We start from the raw sequence: 26,055 nt of genomic DNA on the forward strand, positions 1-26,055 counted from the left end.
GACAATGCAATAGTTTTACGATGAAAAGTTTTTTATTAGGCATATAATTTCGAAAGAGGCATTTGTTTAGATTTTATTTTAAAAGTCACATTTTTATTGGTTAGTTAGAATTTTTTCATGGTTAGCCTATTGCATTTTTATTATATTTTTATTGTCCACAGTTGCTCGTGATGCCAAATTCGGTGAATTTTAAGTGATCCTTCCATTATACACCTGTGTTTTATTTATTAATTTATAGTAACAAACAGAACTCAAATAAGTTTGTATATTTAGGTTACATTATATAATTTAACTGAATACAGGCTGTAGGAAGTTTTAAATACACAGCCACCAAAATGCCACCTCGTGCAATATAAGATTAGCACTTTTTTTCCTTATCTTTGAGATCCTAATGACTAAAACTCATGTGGACGCTTCGATATAATCAAGTGCAATCGTGTATAAAATGTGCATAAGCGGTTTGTTTGACAGTTTAGATGACGCGTAGACGACCTCCGATCTATATCCATGCACCTGCTGCACAACCGTTATTTTCTGCGCGGTGACCCAGTGTGACGCTTCAGTGGCTGTACTCATTACAATGATGCCCATTATGCTATGATTTGTTTACGTAGAGGCGTCACATTATGAAGCAAACAAGCAAGCACAGATATTTTGTAGAAAACGTTATATTTATTCGTACAAACATGTTTGCACCAGATTTATATTCTGAGGTAAATACATAATAGAATAAATCTCTTTATATACAATAAAAATACAATAAGCAACAGGTTGAATAAATAAAACAAAAAGAAAGTGGTGGGAAAGAAGCAGTCATGATGAGAGCTAGTTAACTGTACTCGGATCAGTCAGACAGACAGAAGAGGTTTCTTCGGGTCAAAATACATAATGCATAAGGCCAGATCTTTGTCTTGTCCTTTCAGCCTATTGTCACAGCGTTGAAACGGAATTTTCACGCTCGTTTTTCTGCTTTATCGCTCTACAAATTGTAATATTGACTTTTCACCTTGGACTGCAAAGGCCAATCTGTCTTGGTTTAAATTATAATTTTCTCTAACATGCTCCAAGGAATGCAAAAAGTGCAAAGATATCGGAAAAAGCATCAATGTCAGTAACAAAGCGTACAAAAATAAAAAACATTCTCATTTGTGAACTGTCATTAAGGCAAACAGTGAATACCTAATGTTGTCTCTGTGCTCTTGGTTCTAATAGAAAAGTAACAGCAACATCCTTTTGATATTACACTACATACTTCTGCAGACTCTATACAGAATGCTTTAGTCACATTAATAGATGCTAGGTACGAAGTTGGTGTAGCTGTAAACTACATCGGTTTGCAAGTATCCAAAATCGTCCATGGCTGCGGGGCTACCCGGGTCTGAATTGGAGTAAGACGGGGATGAAGACGAAGAGGATGCGCCGGACGGCCAGGAGCAAGAGTCACCGCCGGGGCTGGGCGCATCTCCCATGCAGCTTAGTCCGGGGAGCAGCAGCGCAGGGTCTCTTGACTTCTGATCTGCGATCCGGATGGTCTCCGAAAGTGCCCAGATGTAGTTGTGAGCGAAGCGCAGAGTCTCGATTTTGGTCAGCTTCGTGTCGTCGGGAAAGGCCGGCAGCACGCTTCTCAAAGCGTCCAAGGCGTCGTTGAGGTTGTGCATTCTGTTCCTCTCGCGGTCGTTGGCTTTCATCCGGCGGTTCTTCTTCACGACGTGCACGGTGGCTTCGTTCCTCGCGCGCCCCCTGCGCCTCTTCTTCTGCTGCAGCTCGGCTGGAGACGCAGGTGGCTTGCCGCAGGAGGACGCGGGGGACGCGGGGTGGAGGCTGCTGCGCGAGTCCTCGTCATCAGTGTGCGTAAAGGAGTAGTCGCAGCTTGAGGTGTCCATGTCGGAGTATACAGTTTCCATTGTTGATAACCTGGAGAAATAGGAAAATAAAGTTAGGAATACACCAAAAAAACAGTCATTCCAAGTCCTCTGCGGGTGTTTTGTGCTGCGGATACGCACCTTATGTGGGCTTGGAGATGACACTGGGTGTCTTGCAGAGTTCTGCAGATAGTTTGTGTTGAAGTTTAAGGCACGCGTCTGTCTTGCTCTTACCCCTCAATCAGCTCGTGTGAGCTTGTGAGCTTGGCACACGACTGGCCTCACCTACCCTTATATACCCTGATGAGACAATGGACATACCCCCTCGCTTTGGCATTTTTTGTGAAGGATGAATGAATGGTTTGCATCAGGTCTGCCCCGTGCCGCACGGCCATCTCATTAGCATAATTTATGCCTGTTGTTTGTTCGCCCTCTGAAGCGTGCCTGTAATCACCGCTGGCCAATCAGAGAGCAGGAGAGCTGCCCAGCCACGCGAGCAGAGCTGTTGCTATCTGTCCAGCGTGCACCAAGCCCACTTTAACTTAAATCTCTGGAGGAAATTGAAAAGAAGAGACATCACGAAGTGGCCTGAGGCTATGAGACAAGTTTTCACACATTGTTCTAAAGTATTTTGTGCGCTAAGAAAATCATAGCTCTTTAAAATTATATTTTACAAACTTATAGGCTATACATTTGCTTTGGTTTGATGCGAAATTATGTCTTTTTTTTTGACGTTTCAGCTCATTTTCATTCTACATATTACCTATAATACAAGGTAAAACGTGCTAGTAGCTATTAGTTGTAGTTATTTGGTCCCACTGTAAAAAAGAATTTTTGGTTTGACTTAAAAAAGTAAGTTACCTGGTTGCATTACAATTTTGAGTTCATTGAAATTAAAAATTTGAGTTAATACAATGAAGGCGATTGATTTAATCAACATAAACTAAAAATATTATGTTATCTGAACCACATTAATTATTGAAGTTGATTTGACAAAAGAAAAAATGTTGTGATAAATCATGAAAACAATTTTTCACAGTGTATAGTAGGCTACAAACCATCTTGTAAATTGCAAAAAAAGTTGTTTTTATTATGTAGCCTAGCCTATATTTTACCAAATGTATTTTACAGTTTCTATGTCATTAAATGATATAATTGTTGCACTTTATTTTACAGTATGTGCACTAATGTACTTAAGAAAGTAGGGCCTAATATAAGGTAACTACATGGGTTAAGATTAGGTTTAGGGGAAGGTTCAGGGTTAATATTACCCAGTTATTGTAATTACTATAATATAATAGTATGTACATGAACAGGACTGGAAAATAAAGTGCTATAATGTCACCATACCAAATCAGATTATAACAAAGGTAATTGATGGAAGACATGATGAGTAAAGTTCATCAGAATTTGCCTCGCACCAGCTGACAAACAAAACATAAGTGTAACACACGTGGCAATACAAAAATGGTAACATTCAACATAAAATATCTGAGAACAGAAATGTAAAATTCAAATGTGTTGGTAAGCGGAAGGAATTCTGGAAATAAATGATATATTCGTTCGTTTTACTAAAACATTTTACCATACAGTTGTGCATTGCTTCAATGCATAATTTAGATAAATTAAAGTTTTATATATATATATATATATATATATATATATATATATATATATAATTTAATGCTAATGCTAGGTAAATTGCAATATTTTACTGTATTATGCATTCAAATAACGTTTATTTCTCTTTATTCCACCCTGCCTGCACGCATCTTGAGTTATAACTCTCGAGGTGAAAGATGCAGTTCAATCATGCGCCGCTGTGCCCAGTGCCTTAAGTTTTATTTAAAGACATCTTTATGAGACAGCCGTACAATTGTTCATTAATTATTCAATTTATTCAATTGCAAGCAACTCGCCCCTCTTTGGGAAAAAAAAAATGAAGGGGCACTATTTAGAAATAGTTTGGGGAGAGACCTGCGGCGCCTTTCTCCGTGCGGTATTATGGCGATAGGAGCACAGTCATTTATAAATAATTACACAATGTTTAGAGTCTTCAGGCATGTATGATATATCAAAGCGATTATAAGGTGAATTGTTCCATTGTGCGCCTCTCCTCTCTCTTCTTTTCAGCTCTATACGGCTTGTCCCCCGTCCAAATTCTGCGCCTCTGAGCTTTTGTCACTCATTTTTCTCGGCCTGCGACACTCCAATAGCATTATTCTTATTCAAATAGTCCCAGCGTGAACAAAAACACCCCGCTTCTGAGGCACGTTTGTGCTTTCGCTGTCATGAAGTGAAGCACAAGTGGACTAGATGCATAATTTTAGACACATAAAGTATATGGACTCATGAAGATGTAGTGAACTTCTGACTGAGTCCGTTTCCTCATCTGTTTCCTCATTTATGCATATATACGTACAAATTATTTTCATGATTTGTTATAACATTTTGTCTTTTGTCATTAATGTAGTTCAGATAACATAATATTTTGAGTTTGTGTTGATTAAACCAAAATGAACCCCCCCCCCCCCCCTAAAAATCAGACACATAATTACTACAGACAGGCAACAGTAATAATCAAAAGATGAACATTTATTAATAAGTAATTTAATAAATGTTTATTGTTTAATTATTATACATTAAACTTATGAATAAATGTTCATTTATTAAACATATTAATAAATGTTAATTTCCATCCTATTTTGGGTTCATTTTAAGTGAGCAATATAGTAATTTTTAAACAATAGTTGAGTTAAATAAAACTACCTAGCAGGCTGGGCAAACATTTAACCCAACCACTGGGTCAAAACAACCCAATCATTGGGATATTTAACCCAACTTGGGTTGTTTTGAACCCAACATTTTTTAGAGTGTATTAGCTGTGGAACAAGTAATACATTAATATGACCAAATAGTGCCTGTTTGATATACCCAAAAACGAATTATACCTCATGTTTAAACACTATCTACATAAGAGCTAGCGGCAAATTCCCGAAGGACTGGCCGAGATGAAGCTGTTCTCTGCGGGTACATGAGCTCTGAACGGTCGCTGACGGCCTGGAGCTCGCATCTCCGAAAGCGTCTAAACAAATTTATAGGTGCTATGTTTACATATAACTCGCATATCTGAGGTCTAAACAACTATATAAAATATATAAAAACTCTTAAAACAACATTCGGACATAAAAATATGTCCGCCATGACACTCGCTGTGAGAATGCTGACAGCGGAGTGATTCAAACGGTGAAACGGTTACCGTGCGATACTGGAAGAATATAGCATGGCTGGAAAGACCTCTCAGCCAATCAGATTCGAGAACCAGAAATAACTGTTGTGTATATATATATATATAGCCTAAACGTGCTCTTTCTTTTGCTTTTTACGTTTTTATGACGAATGCATTGGTTTTAAAGCCCCTCTGGTCACTCTGTGGAGGTCCAGACTGGGGTGATGGGGGAGATCGATTTTACTATTACAACACCAACCTGTCAGTAATAACATCAAAGAGGGAAAACAGCTTGAATGACTATTTTGCTTCCAGTCAGAGCATTAGTGATCTGGTCTGGACCTTGCACTTATTGCTCTTATAAAGTCATAAAAAAGTTATTGTTTTACAATCTTACTTAACATTACTTATTTCCACCAAAGTGATGGATGTGTCAGGGTTTTTTTTTCCCCTAGAAAGGGGCGGTGGGGAGGAAGAAGGGTTTTGCCCACAGCTGAGAGATGTTGCCAAGGAGATTTTGACAGGATTAGGCACAAGTGCACGAGACCTGATTGCATTTCAATAGCAGAAACACGTGAGAAAATGAAACAACTGAATTACTTAAAGAGGGTCTGATCTGAACCCCAAAACAATCATGCACACTGCACTTTTTAAAAAGAAAGCAACGCAACGCGCGTGGTTGAGGGTCTGCTGCGCGAGTAAACTTAAATATGCGACCTGAATGGAAGTGATATTTCAATGCACAATGGCTATTGCAACATTAAAAAGGGAAGAAGAAAGAGAGCAGTATTAAGATTTGCATGGCAGGTGTGGAAAGCGGTGTCTGAAGCACATGAAGTGAAAGGTGCATTGGTCTTGTTCGACCTGTCTTGGATTGGCATGTGACGTGTGAGGCGCAGAACGCGCTTTATTCTCCGCTAGAATAGTCTTTTAATTTATTTTATATCTATTTATGCAATTCGAATTAAAATTCAATTTTGCATTTGGCCCAGCATTAATCCCCGGGTATTAACGCGATTACTGTTCGCAAAGGATCTTTGAGTCAGAAAGTCTGATAGAAGTTTTCACATGGTAATCCCCGGAATAATCCTTTCCCCTGGCGCTGCGGCAGGATCGGGGCCAGAGGACCTTTTCTCCTTCTTCAGAATTCAAGCAGGGCAGAATAGGGCCATTACTTTTGAATGATAATTAATTCCTTACTCCAGTGCTTCAATTGTACGGGGATACCACACCCCAAATGAGAAAATCAGCCCCACATGCCTCGTGCACGAAGAGACTGGAAACAAATTCTAGGGTTACAATGTTTAAAGACAGCAGCAACTTTGTCACTCCTTGTAGTATTCTTGAAGTTATGATAAAGCCTAAAACTTAATCCAACTCAATATGCCATGCAGTACTTTTCTTTTGCAAATAAAATATAATTTATATTGCTAATGTTGGGAAATGTTGCACATCTCTTTCTTTCTTTCTTTCTTTCTTTCTTTCTTTCTTTCTTTCTTTCACATTTCTGAAGTTATATAAATGTTCATTCATCCAAATTCTTAATTTTTTTGCAATAAGTGGGCTGTTAGCTAGAATTTTGTGCTGTCTTTATAAAGCAAAATTCAACTTTTGCCATATTTTTCCAAGAACATTAAATGTGTGGGTTGTGTATTTTTATTCATTTTTAAAAATGCATCAAAACCTTTATGCTTCTATAATAATAATAATAATAATAATAATAATATCACTTTATTTTTCAGTACATGTACTTACAGTGTAATTACAATGTACTTACACTCTAAAAAATGCTGGGTTAAAAACAACCCAAGTTGGGTTGAAAATGGACAAACCCAGCGATTGGGTTGTTTTAACCCAGCGGTTGGGTTAAATGTTTGCCCAACCTGCTGGGTAGTTTTATTTAACTCAACTATTGTTTAAAAATGACTGTATTGCTTGCTTAAAATGAACCCAAAATATGTTGTAAATGAACATTTATTAATAAGTTTAATGAATAATAATTAAACAATAAACATTTATTAAATTGCTTATTAATAAATATTCACCTTTTGATTATTATTGTTGCCTCTAGTAATTATGTGTCTGATTTTTATATTGATACTGATATTTTGGGTTCATTTTAAGCCAGCCATATAGTCATTTTTAAACAATAGTTGGATTAAATAAAACTGCCCAGCACGTTGGGCAAACATTTAACCCAACCGCTGGGTTAAAACAACCCAATTGCTGGGTTTGTCCATTTTCAACCCAACTTGGATTGTTTTTAACCCAACATTTAGAGTGTACCTAAGAAAGTACTGGTTAATATAAGGCAACATGGGTTAAGGTTAGGTAAGTTCAGGGTACTACCCAGTTTTTGTAATTATATAGTTTGTACATGGGAAGCAGGACTGTACAATAAAGTACAATTCTTATTATTATTATTTAGACATTTTACAGATATGTGTACAGTGGCATGTGTCCTGTGTCTGAAATGCATAACTGAAAGCTACATTTCATAAACATTACATTCCTACATTTAAATTTTTCCAACCTTGTTTGCCATATATACCTGGAATATATTTTTTTTGTGCATATTTACAAGATTTCAGAACAGGTGCTATTATCAAAATGCAATGGAATCTCATTACAAGCTATGTGAATGTAAATTTTGGGCTCTCTTTGTGAGTCGGACACATAATGTACCAGTTCGTGAACCTAGTACTATCAATCAGATGTCCAATTCTAAATACAAACCCTACGGTGGGGCATTCACTTGTCTTCGTGTGTTTGTGCAAGTGCATAATTTACCTCTAGTTTACCCTGCATCAGTGCTAACAATGAGAGCTGTGTCTCTAAAGACTTTATATTTGAAAGTAACCAGGGCAACTCTTTGGTAAAATGAGAAGAAGCTTTGCACAAGCTACATCACCGTAAAAGGGAGGAAGTACACAGCGATTCCCTGACTAATGATAAGTTCATACACCTGACCTCGCCAGACTGTTCCATGCGTTAGTATAGACCTGCTGGACTGTGGGTTTCGCAAGTCTTTGTTTTTTGCAACAAACATTATTCACCAAGTTGTTAAAGAAAAATGTGCCATTTTATTTCTAGATAAAGCGTGATAGCATCACTTGTAGGTGTTCAAATCAGCCATATGGTTTTGAGTGCAATAACTTGAATCTCTAGCCAACAATGGAGTAATTGAGAAGGGAAAGAAGTCTGAGCTTGACTCGACAAAGCTGCAAAAACTCCTTCTTTCACTCTAATGAAGCTGTTGTCTGGAGATTCTGTGTGGGGTTGGGAGGGTGGTGGTGGACGTGATTTGTCATACAATCTGAATCTTTAGGAGGGCTGGAGAAAGACCTCCTCTCCATATGTCTGCTTATTTTGCATCTGAAAGCTACCTTTGGCGAGAGCAAGGGGAGAGGGGGAAGGAAAGTAGTGAGCTGAAGCTCAGGAACAGGGTTTTCTTTCCATCAGCTCTGAGAGCACTCAGATCAACACTGGAGAAGGGCTTTGCTTTCAAAAAAACAAAAGCGGCACAAGAGAAATATATTTGAAAACAGTGTGTTGGTCCAAACACATGTTGCACAATGAAAGGTGAATAAACGACAATTGTGGTAGGTTTGCTTACATATGTTCAGTTTGTTCAATCAATCACAGAGATGAGAAAATTAAGGGGAAAAAGAAAATGAATTAAAATTATTTTTTAAAAGAAAATAAATAAAACAAATGTATTTTTTGAAGTTACTTTCAAACAAAATTTACTTTAATATTCTATTCTGCAATAAAGTTAAACATACGCAAAAATGTCCTTTCCTATGTAGACCTCTTTACACTGTAAAGAATTGTTGGTTTAACTTAAAAAAGTAAGTTAAGTCCATTGAAATTAAAGTTAATACAATGAAGCTGATGGTTTAATCAACATAAACTCAAAAAATTATGTTATCTGAACCACATTAATTATTGAAGTTTATTTTTTGCATGGCCTTGTACTTTTATATACCACTGATTTTTAATATTTAATTCCGCTTTCACAGAGCTTGGCCAAAATGCCTTTAAATCTGTCAGATATTTTCTGTCTTAAAGCGATAGTTCACCCAAAAATGAAACTTCTGTCATCATTTACTCATGTTGTTCCAAACCTGAGTTTCTTTCTTCTGCTGAACACAAAAGAAGATATTTTGAAGAATATTTTATTTTGAAAAAGTTGGCGGCACCCATTGACTTCCATAGTTTTTTTTTCCTACTATGGAAGTCAGTGGGTGTCGTCAACTGTTTGATTACCGACATTCTTCAAAATATCTTCTTTTGTGTTCAACAGAAGAAAGAACTTTACACAGATTAAGAACAAATTAAAGGTAAGTAAATGACAGAATTTTGTGAACTATCCCTTTAAGACAGTTTGAAGCAGCACCAATTTGGAACTGAGAAATCACTGTATAAGTTGATATATAGTAACCTAATGGCAAAATTCCACCGAAATAGAAAGAGGGACTATAAAGGGTTTGATTAAATGAAAGCACTGTCTCCACAACATGAAGGCCATGAACTTGTGACTGTGAGGACATCTGCAAGCATTCTCTCCCTCTCTTTTATAATATCAAGGTTAATGCGATGAGTGCCAGCTCTCTGCAAGAATGTGGCGCGGACAAAATGAAGAAGTCCCCAAGGACCATCTTCGATTTGGACTATGCATGATGCAAACGCCATCCACCATGCTCAGATATTTGTGGACATCTGCCCATGCTCATCAACATGCATGGCTTTAGTCCTCGGGTATCTGACCTGCCTCAGCAACAATGGTGAGACAGTCTGATCTATAGCACTCCACTGCATTTGCTTTTATTTGCTTGTGAAAGAGAAGCTTTTAAAACTTGCTATTAAAGCTACAAAACAGCAACAAACTGGAAGTATGCCTTTCAGGATTTCCACACATAAGCTTTATTTGTCCAATAACATTTTAGTTCAAGGGACCTTTTAAACTCATCACTTTTTAATGCTGCATATTAATTTAAGTAATTATTTGTTGATCTATCTATCTATCTATCTATCTATCTATCTATCTATCTATCTATCTAATCTGTTTTCTTAATGACAAGTCTTTTTAGTTTTGTTCTTTTGTAAATCTACTCAAACGAAGCCATACATTGGTATTTCTTAATTTAATAATGACTCGGTAACATTGAAAAATGAAAAAATTCGATGTTTGGCACAATTTTCGCACTAGTTTCACTTTGGAGAGACAATTAACTCAAGCTTCTGGGGAAATATATATTTTATTCAAACGGTGCTCTGTGTCTTCAAAGCAAGTTCGTTTAAAAATCAGACACATGTCTGCTTGCTCCGAAAGCGCTTTAATTGTCCTGTCAAAGGCCACACGTTGAATAACTTTGGAATTATAGTGACCTCTTGTGTTCATGTTTTGTCTTGCATTCTGTGTGTAAGTGTTCAACGCGAGTCTCGAGACAAAGTAGCCCTTTTAAAATTGATTTGCTGATCTATTAAATGTTATAAAAACTAAACTATCCTAGCATTAACAAAATCTAGTTACAAAAGTGTCATACTTCACATAATTTGTTGAATTGATTTTAAAATATATGTAAACATTTTATTTATTAACCAGTTTTAATTACATAAAATGTAGCATTCATGGAATGTAATATTAATTAAAATGTAAGGAATTGTGGATTGAAATATTCATTAAAGCACTACCAGGAAGTTACATAATTTGGACCCTTTATACAGCATGACAGAAAGGCATTTAAACAAACTTATTTTAATAATGTAAATAATGTTATTTTAATAAAATCACTTAAATCAGGGTGCAATTTTTTATAATGCATCTACATTTTGTATAGCTAAAATAAATATTTATAAATAAATAGTTGTTTAAAAAATAAATAGCTCACAAAATATTTGTTTAATCAACATTTTTTTCTTTTTTCTAATTTTAATTTATATATATATATATATATATATATATATTTTTTTTTTTTTTATAAATGCCTTCGTATGACTCTTAATTTGTAGTCATAGTCACCCGGAAACGCTATTGCAGCTCGATTCTTTTGAGGGTCGGCGTCTGGACACGCATAAAGCAATACTCGCGGCTTTTTACGATTTAAACCAAGACATTTGTCAAATAAACCCGTTAAGAGATGTTTTATCACGTAAGTCCACAGCTGTTTTATTTTTTGCCTGTAGTTACAATGAACCCAGCATTAAGAATTCAATATTTTTGGCTCGTTGATGCTGTTTTGTCTCGGCTGCCTACATTTTGAAAGTGTTGGTGAATGAAATGCAGCCAGCTCGACAAATCTTGTAATGTTGAAATGATGAATATTGTGTTTATATGCTTATTTGAAGTATTTTATTAAAAGTCGAAAAAAAATATTGATGTTATTGTTTATTCAGTGTGTTTTGTTCATTCAAACCAATTGAAGACGTACCTTTTATTATCTTAATGTAGCTGCTTGTTGTTTTCTCAATCACCATCACAATAGATCTCTTTGGAGCATGAGATTCTCCTCCATCCAAGGTACTTTGGACCTAACCTTTTGAACACAGTCAAGCAGAAACTGTTCACTGAGGTGGAGGGAACATGTACAGGAAAGTAAGTTTGAGATCAGACTTTATTCAGTTAATGAATATAAGCTAATCTGAGTCTCTAATGTGTCTTTTTTGTTTCTCAGGTATGGCTTTGTTATTGCAGTAACCACAATCGATAATATTGGAGCAGGTGTAATACAGCCCGGCAGAGGTTTTGTGCTGTATCCCGTCAAATACAAAGCCATCGTATTCCGTCCCTTCAAGGGAGAAGTTGTGGATGCTGTTGTCACTCAGGTTAACAAAGTACGAGCCCATTTTATCTTCTCTTAGTGCTGTTGTTTCTATTCTGGACGTTCCTTAGTTCATGTATCTTACTCTAGTGTGACTCGATGTGGAGACAGATCACATTTAAGAGCTCTTGTATAAAGAACTTACTTGCTCAGTGATTATTTATACAGTGTTGATAAAACTCATTGCCCTGCTTCTGATGGTTTTAGCCTTTAATACAATATTTTTTTTCTTTTTTTTTCCCAGGTTGGACTCTTTACAGAAATTGGCCCCATGTCTTGTTTCATTTCTCGTCATGTAGGTTTTCCATGGAGATATATATATATATATATATATATTACACACTACCAGTCAAAAGTTTGGAAACATTACTATTTTTAATGTTTTTGAACGAAGTCTCTTATTCTCATTAAGGCTGCATTTATTTCATAATAAATACAGAAAAAACAATAATATTGTGAAATATTATTCCAATTTAAAAGTATGGTTTTCTATTTTTATATACTTTAAAATATAATTTATTTCTGTGATGCAATGTTGAATTTTCAGCATCATTACTCCAGTCTTCAGTGTCACATGATCCTTCAGAAATCATTGTAATATGCTGATTTATTATCAGTGTTGGAAACAGTTGTGCTGCTTAATATTATTTTATAACCTGTGATACCTTTTCAGGATTCTATGATGAATAAAAAGTTAAAAAATATCAGCATTTATTTAAAATAGAAATCTTTTGTAACAATATACACTACCGTTCGAAAGTTTGGGGTCAGTAATTTTTTTTCTTTCTTTTTTTTTGAAAGAAATTAATACTTTTATTCAGCACAGATGTGTTAAATTGATAAAAAGTGATAGTAAAGATTTATATTGTTAGAAAAGATTTATATTTTGAATAAATGCTGTTCTTTTTAACCTTTTATTCATCAATGAATCCTGAAAAAAGTATCACAGGTTCCAAAAAAAATTAAGCAACACAACTGTTTTCAACATTGATAATAACCGAGTATCAAATCAGCATATTAGAATGATTTCTGAAGGATCATGTGACACTGAAGACTGGAGTAATGATGCTGAAAATTCAGCTTTGCATCACAGAAATAAATATAATTTTAAAGTATATTAAAATAGAAAACCATAATTTTAGATTGTAATAATATTTGACATTATTATTGTTTTTCTGTGTTTATTATGAAATAAATGCAGCCTTAATGAGCATAAGAGACTTCGTTCAAAAACATTAAAAATAGTAATGTTTCCAAACTTTTGACTGGTAGTGTATATTATTAAAATATGGATATAATCTATGCACATATGTGTTTGTGTTTATATTCTGTGACATTTGTAATTGTCTTATATTTGTGATATTTCTGTGTCTAGTCTATTCCCTCTGAGATGGAGTTTGACCCAAACTCAAATCCGCCATGCTATAAGACAGTCGATGAGGTATGAGTCAATAAATCACCATTAAATCTGCAGTCTGTAACTTTTGGCAATCTAGCAGTTAATAAACAAAAATGCATGCTCTGAATATAAACACTTATTATAGGTGTACCGTAGTGATTCAGTGTAAGACAAAAACATGGAAAATGGATTCATGATGTACTCGCTCATTATATATTTTTTTAACACAAACAAGTTACATACTGTAGCTTTAGGAAATGTTTTTAGAAGTAATTTTTTAACACTCAAATGCACAAATATAGACCCTTGTCAGTTTGTTTTCTTCAACAGGACATTGTGATCCAACAAGATGATGAAATTCGACTGAAGATTGTGGGAACTCGAGTGGATAAGAATGATATTGTAAATCCTTGGCACTTACTCTTGAATATGCTGAATAATATTCTATTTGGATAAAAATGCTTTCTTAAAGTTTTTGATTATTCATTTTATTTCTTCCTTTTTTTTATTAGTTTGCCATTGGATCTCTTATGGATGACTACCTGGGTATGTATTTCTTATGATGAAATCTTATTGTCACAGCTCTTTGTTTACAGCCAAAGGCTTGCAGTTAACTGTGCCATAACTTCATTGATTTTATACAGTTCTTGTAAATACTTAAAATGTGATATCAAAACTGATCCTCACAATTTTTTTTTTATTCTTCATCATGTCTAAATTATGTTGCGCTATCCAGCTATTGTCTAAAAGTTTCACTCTTGTTCTTCTAGGTCTTGTGAGCTGATTCTTCTATCAAGAATATGGGAAATATGAAACTTGATGCTGTGAGGATGTTACGTAGTTTATGTATATACTGTAATTATTTCCCTATTCATTTGATGTTTTTTTTATTGTCTCCTTTTATCCCCATGTTGGTATATCTATAGTTTTCCTATGGCAACAGTTTGATTTGTGAAACATCAAGTCGAATGGGAACAAAATGTTGCAGTTGCATGATGGAAAGACTGAACTGTTTCATTTATACTGAGGCAGCAGAGAAAAGAAAATATATATAGTAAGGCTCTTCGGCTGTTGAATGATCCTGTAAGCAAAACCGGTCAACAAGCACGTTTTGGAAGGATAAATGAATAATTTATCACATTGCTTTTAGAAGTTATTCAATTTCATTATTATATAAGCTCATTTTTAAAAATATTTTTGTAAATGCCAACCAGCCTGTAGTTGAATATATTTCTCTTTTGTAATACAGCACTCATAAAGCCATTTTGAACATGTCTCCATCTTGTCTTTTTTTTTATTATTCTGAAATTCTTTTGTAGGAAAGGCTTAATGCATAGTACTCAGTGTGCGTCAGTGGTTTTTGCAAATATTTTGATGCTACCCCACTCTGATAACAATATATCATAGCAACAATTTTTGGCAGGAAAATATTTACAATTGAAGCTTCCTATCATGCCAGAGTCACACAATAGCCAGTGTTGCCAAGTCCGTGTTTTCCCCACACAATTGGGCTACTTTTACACTGTTACCGTGGATTGTTTTCATGTCAGTGGGTTGAAGCAACCCCAAATAACATGATATTTAGTCCCTGGAATGTGAATTTTACTGTGCAACTGGGCTGGTTTTGAGTAGCAATTGGGTGGGTTTTGTTGTGAAAACTTGGCAACTCTGACAATAGCTCACTGCCCACTGAAACTATTAATAACTGTCATAAGTATTTGACCTTTTAATATATTTTTTCTTTAAATTCTCAGTATGTTTAGTGATAATCAAAACCGCAACCCCCCCCAAAAAATGATAACCTTAAATCATATTTAATGTTAAAATTAAACATTACCCCCCGGTTTCACAGACAAGGCTTAAGCTAGTCCTAAAATGCATGTTTGAACTGTTTTAACTGAAAGCAACTTATACTGACATATATTAAAATATGTCAGTGCCATTGTTTTGTCTCAAGATGCACACCAGTAATGTTTTTTCTAGTGTACGTTTATAAAAGTTACTTAAATATCCTAATTGAACTAAAGCCTAATCCTGATTTAAGCTAAGCCCCGTCTGTGAAACTGGGCCTACATAACATTAAAATTAAATCTCACAACAGAGTCCATTCCATTCATAGAAACTGGTTAATCTTTAACACAAATATCAGAGCAAGTGGACTGAAATATGTCCTTTAAATATGAATTTACAGGGATCAGTAAGTTGTAGAGCATTCAGGCCCAGACAGAATCTGTAGACTTTTTTTCACATTTAGATTTTAACATGGTAAAATGTGTTCAGGTCAGAGTGTTACGCTATGAATGTATAATGAATTCAGCCAAATATGTTTAATAAATTATTTTCTCACCTTTATGTTGTTCCAAGCCTGTATTTATTCATCGGAACACAAAAGCAGATGTTGGGCATGAACTGATCTGTCATAGATTATTTTATTTAATACTTTCTCAGAAGAATAAATACAGGATTGGAACATTTTTATGTTATTTATATATATATATATAATTTCTTTTTAATCGCAAAGAAACCGCTGCATTTGAAATATAAAGAACAAAAATGGAAAGGGAAGACAGGAAAGAGGTAAACAAAGGAAACCTCAAACTGTAAGAAAGATAAAATCATAGTTCTTGCTATTCTTACTATTATTTATGAGTTTAAGAGATTTTACAGTGTGTGAAACATCAAATCTAGGCAAAGTGTTGAGAAATTTGTTCATGTGAATGAATAATTTGCAATGCAAAACAAAGAAAAGAACAAGTTCAAAAGCATGGTTACTGTCAAATACATAAATAAATAAATATATCTTTCAGCAAAAAGTTTAAATCACATTTTTAGGAAAAACACGTCCAGCTGTCGCTTTCACGCCCCTATTACGTATTATATCTGCGACAGGACTGGCCTATACGTCACCACCGCGCAGCCCGTTCCTCCTTTCTCTCGTCCTGAAGATGGCGGCAGGGGTGAGTAAGATGGGAGAAAACCCTTCGATGCCTTATTACAGTACATCTCTTTCCACAATCATACCCCAATCATTCCAATCCTTATATCTTTGTATGTTGTCTTCATACCGTGTTATTTTGTAGTCTCCCGTGAAGCTGTTGTGATGATTATTTCTGTTGTAAATACTCCCCACACCCCTTTATAAGGTGGATAGTGTGATGACGGGCAGAAGCACAGCGCTGCGCTCCTTTGTGCCACGTTTCCCTTGCTTTCCCCTTCCATGCTGCTCATTCTCCGCTTTAATCATTTTGCAAATAGCAGAATGTCATGTTAATTGTAGTTTAAACTTTCATTTCGTGAAAGTGAAGAGTATAAGCTGTGTGAGCTTTATAGAAAAGCGTCCGTTATGTATGTATTGTATAGTCGTTCAGACAAAATAAAACGCTTCCGTTGTAATTATTGACACCTCTGATTCTGAAGTTTAGTTGTGGTGTCAAACACTTCCCGACTATTTAAAATATAATTCAGAGTTTTTAAAGATTAACAATAACAGATGGTTTGCAAATAAGTGGCACTTCAACACCTTCCTGTTAGTTTTGCCACTATTAACCCTCTATATGAATATGCATACATTGTTTACGATCTCTGAAGTAATTTATTGCACTGTCAGCTGATAGAAAGTGCTGTGTAATGCTGTATAAGTGGTCTTAATGAAGGGGGCAGCTTCTGTTATAGATGGAGGCTGAACAAGCCGCATCAATTTCAGCAATGTAATCTCAAACCTTGTGTTTCTGCAGACTCTCTACACATACCCAGAGAACTGGAGGGCCTTTAAGGCTCAGATCGCTGCCCAGTACAGTGGGGCCCGTCTGAAGATTGCAAGCTCCCCCCCTGCCTTCACCTTTGGGCAGACGAACCGATCCCCTGCTTTCCTTAGCAACTTTCCCTTGGGAAAGGTCAGTGTTATTTTTATTTATTTATTTTTTTGCATATGTTCCTGATGTTTAAATAATTCATGAATGTGGTTTCTGTTCATTTAGGTTCCTGCTTACCAGGGTGATGATGGCTTCTGTCTGTTTGAGAGCAATGCCATTGCTCACTACTGTAAGTAAGCTTTATAATACCTATTTACACTTGGCCACTTCATGCGTTCCCTTTTATCGGATAGTTAGCCGGTTTGATACGTTTCCGTTTACACTCGGCCACATATATTATTTATCTGATATCAAGAGCAACGGCTGCAATGGGAGAATTTCATGTTCGCCACATTTAATGAAGATGACTGTTAAGCTTCAGGATGTTGAAAATTGAGTTTCATTTACGGAATTGTGGCCATTAGTGCGTACTTACCTGAGCTCATTTTTGGTGGGCATTATCTGTGGAGATGCATGTTGCAATAGCGCTGTGGTATCTGGCGGCCAGGAGCTGATATAACATGCTCTCACATCTTATTTTTTACCATTTTGGGAGAAGTACATTTCACATATGTGGCTTCAACCAAATACACTTGTCCAGTTGCGTCTGGAAAGCATCTCAAACCACAACCTAAAAGGGGACTGAGCGATCGGATTGCAATCCAATTTAAAAGCGTTTCGGGGGGCATTTATACCTGATCCCTCATTTGTAAAATGCAGGTACAATCAGATTTGAACCTAAATTCTGTGGATTTTTCCTACTTTAAAGGTCAAGAACAAATTAGGATTTATAAAGGTAGAAGCTGATGTGAAAATGTTCTTGTGAGACTGCCAACTGAAGAGCATACATAACTTTTTGGTGCAGTAATTCAATTAATTCACCATTTATGAAAATGTAAAGATAAATGTGACCCTGGACCACAAAACCAGTCATAAGTCGCACGGGTATATTTGTAGCAATAGCCAACAATATATTGTATGGGTCAAAATTGATTTCTTTCATGCCAAAAATCATTAGGATATTAAGTAAAGATCATTTAGTAAAGAAACATTTTGTAAGTTTCCCACACAAATATATTAAATTTATTTTTGTGAGTGGATGTGCGTTACTAAGGACTTCATTTGGACAACTTTAAAGGCGATTTTTCTCAATTATTTTTTTTTTTTTTTTTTTTTTTTTTTTTTTCAAATAGTTGTATCTCAGCCAAATATTGTCCTATCCTATCACTTTTTGTGATATTGTCCTATTGTCCTATCACTAACTATCCCATATTGTCCTATTCAGCTTTCAGATGTATAAATCTCAATTTTAAAAAATTGACCCTTATGTCTGGTTTTGTGGTCCAGGGTCACAAATAGGCAATCACAGTATGCATTAATATAATTATATCTGCAAATTAGTGATATTTTAACTGCTTTGTGATAAACATCAAAGAAATGAATGATTTCCTGAAAATAATAATATATTGTACAGAAACCGGCCCATGCTACCCCACATACATTTTTGGAGAGTGTGCTTGGATTTCCTTGCTGATTGATGAGTGCTCGAATGTCAATCACATTTATTTATTTATTTATTTATTTATTTATTTTGTGCATACAGACTTTTCATAGGGACATTATGGAAACTGTTGTATGTTCAAATATGCACGTCTTTATAAATGAGACCCCAGGACTTTTCGCTCATGAAGTGGCCAGGTGTAAATGGGGCCTATAGATGGACTATTGTGATTCTTTAAAAACCTTTGGTGTTTTATTACTCGCCGTTAATGCTGACGTGTGTCCTGACAGTGAGCAGTGATGCCCTTCGTGGCAGCACTCCCCAGACCAGTGCCCAGGTGCTGCAGTGGGTCAGTTTTGCTGATTCTGAGATCATCCCTCCAGCTAGCGCCTGGGTGTTCCCCACTTTGGGTATCATGCAGTTCAACAAACAGGTGAGCTTTGAATATCTCTTGATGTAATGACTTTATCTGTCAGGAAGTGCATTGAATGTTTTGTAAGACTGTCCTTTGTTTTGTATGTAGGCCACAGAACAGGCTAAGGAAGAGGTGAAACGAGTCCTCGCCGTCCTGAATCAGCACTTAAACACTCGCACTTTTCTGGTTGGGGAGAGAGTCAGTCTGGCTGACATCACTGTTGTCTGCTCTCTACTCTGGCTCTACAAACAGGTGAGCCTACAGGGTGTCATGAAAATCTGAGCCGTAATCAGGTTTTTATGAGGGATGCACAATAAATTGGGACCATGTTGGTTTATCTTTTATTAGTGATGTAACTATCTTTTACACTAATTAACACTAATTTCTACCCTTTTTAGGATTATGATTGTTGTTAAGATTTAATTCTAAAATATTATCATCCATCATTATTATTATTATTATTATTATTATTATTATTTTTTTTTAGTGTTTTATTTTAAATGGACAATTGATTATTGGTCTAATTCATCTAGGGGTATTACAATACACTGTTATATTGAACTCATGATATGATACTGTTGCAAAACTTTTATTTTGGCTTAAAGTAATTTATTATTATTATTATTATTATTATTATTATTATTACTTCCAAGACATATGGTAAAAAGTTAACAAATGTACTGTTGATTTAAAATGTTAAATTTGTTATTACGAGGTGAACTTGAATAGGCTTCGACTTTGTCCTGGTCCCCAGTGCACAGAGCAATGGTGACGGCAGAATAAAAATATTCATGATTCTGATGCTGCAAATACAGAGTTATGTTAGACACATGCTTGCACTCTGTCACTGACTCCATATACTTAAAATAATGTAGGCCATTTTATAAAATCAAACATGTCTCACCCTCTAATAATTCACTTACATAACTAAAAAATTATCTAAAATTATTTGAATTATTATACTACTAAAAAAATGAGATATGGTGATTTAAATGGTTTGTCTTTTCACAGTTCTAATCCCAAACAGTGTCAAAATGACTATTCCCAAACTTTAAAGGGTTAGTTCATCTAAATATTAAAATTCTGTCTTTATGTACTCTCTCTCTCATGTTGTCGCACATACGTTTGAGCATCCGTGTTTACTACAGTGTGAGCTTTAAATCTGTTCATATAAAGCGATCGTGTCTCTTCAGAAGACTTGGATTAAACTGCTTGTTTTTTTTTGTTTTTTTACGATGCCATTATGACCTTTTAAGTTTTAGGGGAATGGGCTTTAAGTGGAAGGACAGAAAGCTCTCAGGTTTCATTAAAAAATACCTTCATTTGTGTCTTTGGAAGATGAACGGAAAACTTAAAGGTTTGAACAAAATGAGTGAGTACATAATGACAGAATTTTCATTTTGAACTATACCTTATAAATACAGTAAGTGGAATCTTGGATAAAATGAACTCTATCGTGACACATTCACGTCACCAATACATATCACATTTTTATATTGTGATATAATGATGTATCGTTACACCTCTAAACTCATCTGTTCCCCACCCATCTGATTACTGGACCATTCTAATAATAATATGCAGTAAATGTACATGATAAAGCTGCAGTGTTTTAAACTGATCTTTTTTACCTTTCTAGGTTCTTGAGCCTGCTTTCCGTCAGCCCTACCCCAACGTCACTCGCTGGTTTTTGACCTGTGTCAACCAACCTCAGTTTAAGACTGTTTTGGGAGAGGTTAAGCTCTGTGAGAAAATGGCTCAGTTTGATGGTAAGTTTCTCAAATCTGCTTGTGTGTTGTGTTTGGGTTTTTTTTTTTTTTTTTTTTTTTCTCTTCCTTCCCTCTTCATACTGCTATTATGGAGGCAGATGATGCAAGTGAATGTACATGCTAAAAGCAACTTGGAATACATTTAAAATTTTTATACATATTATATTTTTGTCACATCAATATATTATCTTGAATGATCATGTATTGCAAAATGAAGTCCTTGAGAATGACGAAAGTTATACAGTCACTCTTCTGACACTAACCATGGAGTTTCACCAGTTTCCTTGAGGGGTTTTCTCACATTTTAACAATGATGCTGTGATTTTTGAAGCCAGTACAACCCAAGGCAAAATTAACCTGAAGCACTAATTTTTTTTTTTTTCTTCAATATTGAGTGCTAGTATAAGTGTGCTTTTATTTATTGTTTCTCTAGCTAAGAAGTTTGCTGAGATGCAGCCGAAGAAGGACACTCCTACCAAGAAGGAGAAGAGTGGCAAGGAAGGAGGCAAGCAGCAGCAACAACAACCGCAGCAGGAGAAAAAAGAGAAGAAAAAGGAGGAAAAGAAAGCCGCCCCTGCTGAGGAGGAGATGGATGAATGCGAGGCTGCATTGGCTTCTGAGCCGAAAGCCAAGGACCCATTTGCTCACCTTCCAAAAAGGTACTTGATACACCTTCACTTTAGAGATAGGCATTGTTTGAAAGTCTGTTCGCTCTCTCATCAGTTTGCCTTTGTCCTCTTGCCACTAGCTCTTTTGTCATGGATGAGTTCAAGAGGAAATACTCCAACGAGGACACCCTGACCGTGGCGTTGCCTTACTTCTGGGATCACTTTGATCGCGAGGGCTTTTCAATCTGGTATGCTGAGTACCGCTTCCCTGAAGAGCTAACCCAGGCCTTCATGAGCTGTAATCTTATCACAGGTACGGTCGGGACACATTGATTTTAGATATTTTCTTTGATGTGTCTCCTTAAACATGAAGTGCCAGGAATGCTATAACTCGTTCCCAGTTTGTTCTTTTCCAATTCAGCAGTACTACTTGCGCAAGAGTTTAGCATTGCATAGTTTTTAAAGATATGTACAAGTACTCTCTTGCTCATCTCCTCAGGAATGTTCCAGCGACTTGACAAACTACGTAAGAATGCATTTGCCAGTGTCATCCTCTTTGGTGCAAACAACGACAGTTGCATCTCTGGTATCTGGGTCTTCAGAGGCCAGGACCTTGCATTTACTGTGAGTGATTTACATGTACTCAGAACCCTGTTATGTGTCTGTATGTATGTTTATAGTTTGACTCAGGGACAAACGCTGTATCTAAAATGTAGGGCGTTAGTTGGCGAGAAGAGGCTTGGTCGACCAAAATTTTAATATTTGGTTAGTCAAGGAAAAAAAAAAAACTCCACAGGAAGTGGTGAAGTCACGCAAGTCCCTTAGGGATAGATCGGAGAGATAACGCCGGTTCCTTGTGGTTATTACAGTATGTCAGGCAGGAAATCCAGATGTTTGCCTGTCATTTAGCGACTTCAAATATGGCTTCTCATTTGAAACGTGTTAGCAACTTTACGTGGTCACTCGCTCTAACGTTAACCTAAATAAATGTTTGCTATTATTAGACACATATTGTTTGTGCGGAGTGTGGAAGCTGAAGTATAGCGCTTACTGCATGACATGGAGTCGATCACTTGCATTTTACCTGATAACAACGGCAACAACTTAAAATACTCGATCGTTTTTGGTCATACAAATAAGAGTAATGCATCATTCGAAACGGTTTACTTTTAATTGTGTAAACTCACAATAACAAAATGTTGTGCTTTTGTAAAATAACAAAAACAGGATGCACTTTCTGCCATCTCAGTCTTCGTGAATTGGAGCACATCACAAAAATGAACCGAAATTTAGCGTATAGGATACTTGCTTCAGACATGAGAAATATATCTATAGAAAGCTTTAATGTCTACTTTTAAATAAAAAAAACAAATTCTCTGATTATGTAATCTGTATGAAAGGACACGCTGCATTCGACACGCTGATTCATAACGCTCCAAAGCTTCCTGAAGCGGTGTTTTAAATTCGGCCATCACTATACAAGTCACTATCCTTTAAAGGGGTAGTTCATCCAAAAATGAAAATTGTCATTTACTCACCCTCATACTGTTCCAAACCCATAAGGCTTTCATTCATCTTCAGAACACAAATTATCTTTTTGATTAAATCTGAGAGATTTCTGTCCCTCCATTGCTACTCAACTACCACTTTGACGCTTTAAAAAGTTCATAAAGAGATCGTAAAACTAATCCATATGAATTGAGTTCATCATATAAACTTATTGTCTCTTCAGAATATATGGACTAAACCACTCAATTCATATGGATTAGTTTTACTATCTCTTTTTTGAAGTGTCAAATTGGTCGTCGCATAGAGGGTACAGAACTGGCTCAGATTTCATTGAAAAGATCTTCATTTTTGTTCCGAAGATGAACGAAAGTCTTGCGTGTTTGAAAAGACATGAGGGTAAGTAATTAATGACAGAATTTTCATTTTTGGGTGAATCTCTTTAAAGTGTCCTGTCAGGTGCTTAATGTTTTATTGAATCATTTAGCGTATAGGCCAGTCTTTCCTAATCTATCAATTTGTGCCCTCACAGCACCATTAGCAGGACCAAAAATGTTACTTTTAATTAGATGTTATTAGTTTACAGTAGTGACTTATTGCAACGGTTCAAAACTAACATTAGATACTGTGGGTGAAAATCTGTAGCTTCCTCTCCCTCTGAGACACCTGAGCTTGTTTCACAAGATTTGACCGTTCTGGGGGCGATTGTATCTGGTGTCGTATTGTGAAGAGAGAAGTGTAAAATAGACCTGTTTTGTAATCCATGTTAGTTCTTACTATGTAATTGTTTTTTTTTTTTTTTTTTTTCCTCAAACTTTTCTGAATGTTCTGAACAGCCAGATTAGGCACGTTTATTTGAAGGCACATGGTGAAAGTTAAACTCCAGCACCTTGCGTCATATTTGCACAAAACATTGCATAAAAGGAACATTAGCTTCTTTTGAGTTTTGGCCAATTGTGACCAATAACCAAACAATCTTTCCATCCCAGCACTGCTGTAGTGATCAATCCTAAAGCAACAACAAATGCAGCAGGGTTGCTGGAGTAAACAACCTGAATATCAAAAGTCTTGAACATTTCACATAAATTGAAAGTTGATAATGTTGGTAAATAAAAACCAGCACATCAAAGAAGCATTTCTCCATGATGTGGGAAAACACTTCCTGTATATTTCGTTGATGCTGATTCCAATTAAATTCTATGGTTGGCACAAATTCATCTGTAACATGGAAAAAAAAAAAAAACTTATCAAAGTAGGCAAATGCTAATTTGCAAGATAAAAGAAAATACAGCTTAGTCTACTTTAAAGGGTTAGTTCACCCAAAAATACGAATTCTGTCATTAATTACTCGCCCTCATGTCGTTGGAAACCCGTAAGACCTTCGTTCATCTTCAGAACACAAATTAAGATCTTTTTGATGAAATTGGAGAGCTTTCTGACCACCACTTTCAAGGTCCAGAAAGGTACTAAAGACAATGTTAAAGTTGACGTGACTGTAGTGGTTCAACTTCAATTTTATGAAGCGGCGAAAATACTTTGCGCAAAAATGACTTTATTCAACAATATCCTCTCTTCGGTGTCATTCCCCTACGCTGTTTACGTTCAGCCCTGTGTTTTACATAATTTTTGCAATCTGGCAACCATGTGCACAAGCTCTGTATACAGGATAACCAGGCTGAATGACTAGCTGTTTTTGTCATTAGATGTACTTCATCCTTAATTTCTGATGTTAAGTAGATAAGTGTTAGTGTTATTAAAAGCAGAAATGTTTTCAATACAAGTGAGCTGTATATATTTTGATATGGTTAGTTAGCAAGTTTTAATACAAGTTGACTGTACAAATGTTTTGTAGTTCTCAGCATATAGCAAAAATAAATTGAAGTTCACAATCTGCCCTAAGATTTGACTAGTTTTAGTTGACTCGATATAATCAGTGCTGAGTTTAATTACTTCACTGGCATTCATTTTCATTCAAATGTGAATGTTGAGCATTTTTTTTTTGATTCAATGTTTTTTCTCATCTCTCCTCAGCTGAGTGAAGATTGGCAGATTGACTATGAGTCATACACTTGGCGCAAGTTGGACGTGGACAGCGAGGAGTGCAAGACCATGGTGAAGGAATACTTTGCATGGGAGGGTGAATTCAAACATGTAGGCAAAGCTTTCAACCAGGGCAAGATTTTCAAGTGAGAACATCTTGCACCCAGTATTTATCAACATCAGTATCAATGGACATGAAATTTGTTTGAGAGCCCCATGTACAAGGCTTTGAGCTGTGGTGGAAGGAAGACTTAAGTTGAGAAAAATAAAACTTTTTTTTTTCACAATCCCACTTTGAATCTGTTCATTTGTTTGTAAGGGACATTTAAAAGACATTTCTGTTTTGAGTGTTACTCCTGAGTGTTGTCTGTAAGTAAATAATAAAAAAACTTTAAGCATGTCATAGTTATATAGCAGTAAAATGTTTTATAAATGGCTTATGGTAATATTTTGGGGGGGGCAGGCAAGCTTTGAACAAGGTTGAAAGTATAAAACTTGCTTTTAATTTGGTAGTGCTGGTTTTAATGTTCCCGGAAAGTATTTTTCCACATTGCCTGATGCTCTCTTGGGATCTGAGATTGAGAAAGCATACAAATTATGATGCTCTTCAAATCTGGAAATCATTGAAACTCTGGAAACAAAATGGCGTCTCAGCCATTTAATTAAGGGAATGTTTGAATATGGTAACTTTGGCATTTGGAAAAATAGATAAAACTAAAATCCACCAGAGGGAGCCTCAGGTCACGGATCCCATTAACATTTTGACGCCCTGATATGGACCTAACTGCAAATCCTGTGGAAGTTTGAGTAGGATAATTTTTCAACCTTGGTATTTTTATTTTTTCCTCGGTTAACAATTTTTCTTTTTTTCTTTAGGTCGTCCTGTGTCAAAGTTTTAACTCCTTCCACTTCCTGCACCCTTCATGTAAACTACGTTGCACTTTTATTCTACTTAAGTGAGCAATTTAAAAAGAAAAGGAAAAAAAAAAAAGCTAGACTTATTTGAATGTACACAATACTGGGTTAAAAACAACCCAAGTTGGGTTGAAAA

The 26,055-nt window shown here is 35.8% G+C and overlaps 3 protein-coding genes across 4 annotated transcripts; 2 read left to right on the plus strand and 1 right to left on the minus strand.

Moving 5' to 3' along the window:
* Nucleotides 1–719: 719 nt before the first annotated feature.
* On the minus strand, nucleotides 720–2,211 carry neurog1 (neurogenin 1). The gene is made up of 2 exons (XM_051860154.1): nucleotides 2,004–2,211; nucleotides 720–1,914 (listed from the first exon to the last, which is right to left on the minus strand). The coding sequence occupies exon 2, from the start codon at nucleotides 1,902–1,904 to the stop codon at nucleotides 1,287–1,289; it is 618 nt and encodes a 205-aa protein (XP_051716114.1). The 5' UTR covers nucleotides 1,905–1,914; nucleotides 2,004–2,211; the 3' UTR covers nucleotides 720–1,286.
* An 8,888-nt stretch (nucleotides 2,212–11,099) lies between these two features.
* On the plus strand, nucleotides 11,100–14,589 carry polr2g (RNA polymerase II subunit G). Of its 2 annotated transcripts, XM_051860728.1 has the most exons (9): nucleotides 11,100–11,246; nucleotides 11,580–11,689; nucleotides 11,769–11,928; nucleotides 12,160–12,210; nucleotides 13,291–13,356; nucleotides 13,645–13,716; nucleotides 13,827–13,860; nucleotides 14,085–14,138; nucleotides 14,241–14,589. In XM_051860728.1, the coding sequence occupies exons 1-8, from the start codon at nucleotides 11,235–11,237 to the stop codon at nucleotides 14,096–14,098; spliced, it is 519 nt and encodes a 172-aa protein (XP_051716688.1). In that variant the 5' UTR covers nucleotides 11,100–11,234; the 3' UTR covers nucleotides 14,099–14,138; nucleotides 14,241–14,589. The 2 variants fall into 2 exon arrangements, with proteins under 2 accessions (XP_051716688.1, XP_051716687.1); XM_051860727.1 differs by having other exon boundaries at nucleotides 14,085–14,589.
* Nucleotides 14,590–16,141: 1,552 nt separating this feature from the next.
* Nucleotides 16,142–25,296, plus strand: eef1g (eukaryotic translation elongation factor 1 gamma). Its single transcript, XM_051859871.1, has 10 exons — nucleotides 16,142–16,271; nucleotides 17,049–17,207; nucleotides 17,292–17,355; nucleotides 18,957–19,099; nucleotides 19,190–19,333; nucleotides 20,721–20,850; nucleotides 21,284–21,509; nucleotides 21,599–21,771; nucleotides 21,958–22,082; nucleotides 24,996–25,296. The coding sequence occupies exons 1-10, from the start codon at nucleotides 16,260–16,262 to the stop codon at nucleotides 25,152–25,154; spliced, it is 1,335 nt and encodes a 444-aa protein (XP_051715831.1). The 5' UTR covers nucleotides 16,142–16,259; the 3' UTR covers nucleotides 25,155–25,296.
* Nucleotides 25,297–26,055: the final 759 nt, after the last annotated feature.

Source organism: Ctenopharyngodon idella, chromosome 14, assembly GCF_019924925.1.
Source record: "Ctenopharyngodon idella isolate HZGC_01 chromosome 14, HZGC01, whole genome shotgun sequence".
Lineage (NCBI taxonomy): Eukaryota > Metazoa > Chordata > Actinopteri > Cypriniformes > Xenocyprididae > Ctenopharyngodon > Ctenopharyngodon idella.

Coding starts and splice junctions, on each gene's coding strand:
- eef1g (XM_051859871.1), top strand. Junction 20,851..21,283: donor GAAAATGGCTCAGTTTGATG/GTAAGTTTCTCA, acceptor TTGTTTCTCTAG/CTAAGAAGTTTGCTGAGATG. Junction 21,772..21,957: donor GAGCTGTAATCTTATCACAG/GTACGGTCGGGA, acceptor TCATCTCCTCAG/GAATGTTCCAGCGACTTGAC.
- polr2g (XM_051860727.1), top strand. Junction 11,690..11,768: donor GAGGGAACATGTACAGGAAA/GTAAGTTTGAGA, acceptor TTTGTTTCTCAG/GTATGGCTTTGTTATTGCAG. Junction 13,717..13,826: donor GAGTGGATAAGAATGATATT/GTAAATCCTTGG, acceptor TTTTTTTATTAG/TTTGCCATTGGATCTCTTAT.
- neurog1 (XM_051860154.1), bottom strand. CDS start 1,904: ATGGAAACTGTATACTCCGACATGGACACCTCAAGCTGCGACTACTCC.